Source organism: Eimeria mitis, genomic scaffold (assembly GCF_000499745.2).
Source record: "Eimeria mitis Houghton genomic scaffold, Emh_scaff305, whole genome shotgun sequence".
Taxonomy (NCBI): Eukaryota; Apicomplexa; class Conoidasida; order Eucoccidiorida; family Eimeriidae; genus Eimeria; species Eimeria mitis.
The window spans coordinates 7,899-8,575 of record NW_013571396.1 but is presented as its reverse complement, the minus strand read 5'-3'; the positions used below and the strand labels follow the sequence as shown (position 1 = coordinate 8,575).

At 57.8% G+C, this 677-nt stretch overlaps 1 protein-coding gene across 1 annotated transcript in view; it reads right to left on the bottom strand.

Annotated features, from left to right (window-relative positions):
- EMH_0007290 (uncharacterized protein) overlaps positions 1-677 on the bottom strand; it is a gene marked incomplete at both ends in the record, with an annotated part of 7,464 nt that overhangs the window by 2,215 nt on the left and 4,572 nt on the right. The window contains one exon of the mRNA XM_013497955.1: positions 3-677. Coding sequence (XP_013353409.1) covers positions 3-677 — 675 coding nt within the window. The remainder of the gene's footprint in view (positions 1-2) is intronic.

Sequence of the window (677 nt, the reverse complement as noted above, 5' to 3'; positions counted from 1 at the left end):
GCTGCTGTTTGAGGCATCGCCTGTTCTGCTGCTGCTCCAGCCACAGCTGTCTCCTCTTCTGCTGCTGCTGTTGCTGCTGCTTCTTCAGCTAGTACTTCTCTCCTAGGGCGTTCTGGTGATGCAACGGCTGCTGCTGCTGCTGCTGCTGCTGCGTTTGCTGCTGCTGCTGCTCTCGAGCGTTCTAGCTGTGCTGCATGCTCTTGTTCTGCTGCTGCAGCAGCAGCAGCAACAGCATTAACAGCAACTGCTGCTGCTGCCTGGGCCTCAGGACTGTACATACCACGCTGCTGCATTCGCTGCTGCATTTGCTGCTGCTGCTGCATTTGCTGCTGCTGCATATGATGCTGCTGCAGTTGCTGCTGCTGCGCTTGCTGCTGCTGCAGATGGTGCTGCGGCATATGCTGCTGCTGTCCGTGCTGGTGTTCTATTTCTTGCTGCTGCAGCATTTGCTGCTGCTGCTCCATCTGCTGCTGCTGCTGGTGCATATGCTGCTGGTGCATCTGCTGCTGCTGCATCTGCTGCTGGTGCAGTTGTTGCTGCAGCATTTGCTGTTGTTGCAATTGTTGCTGCTGCTGCACATGCTGCTGCTGCTGCTGCTGCACATGCAACACCTGCTCCTGCTGCTGCTCCTGCTGCTCCTGCTCCTGCTGCTGCTGCTGCTCCTGCTGCTGCTGCTC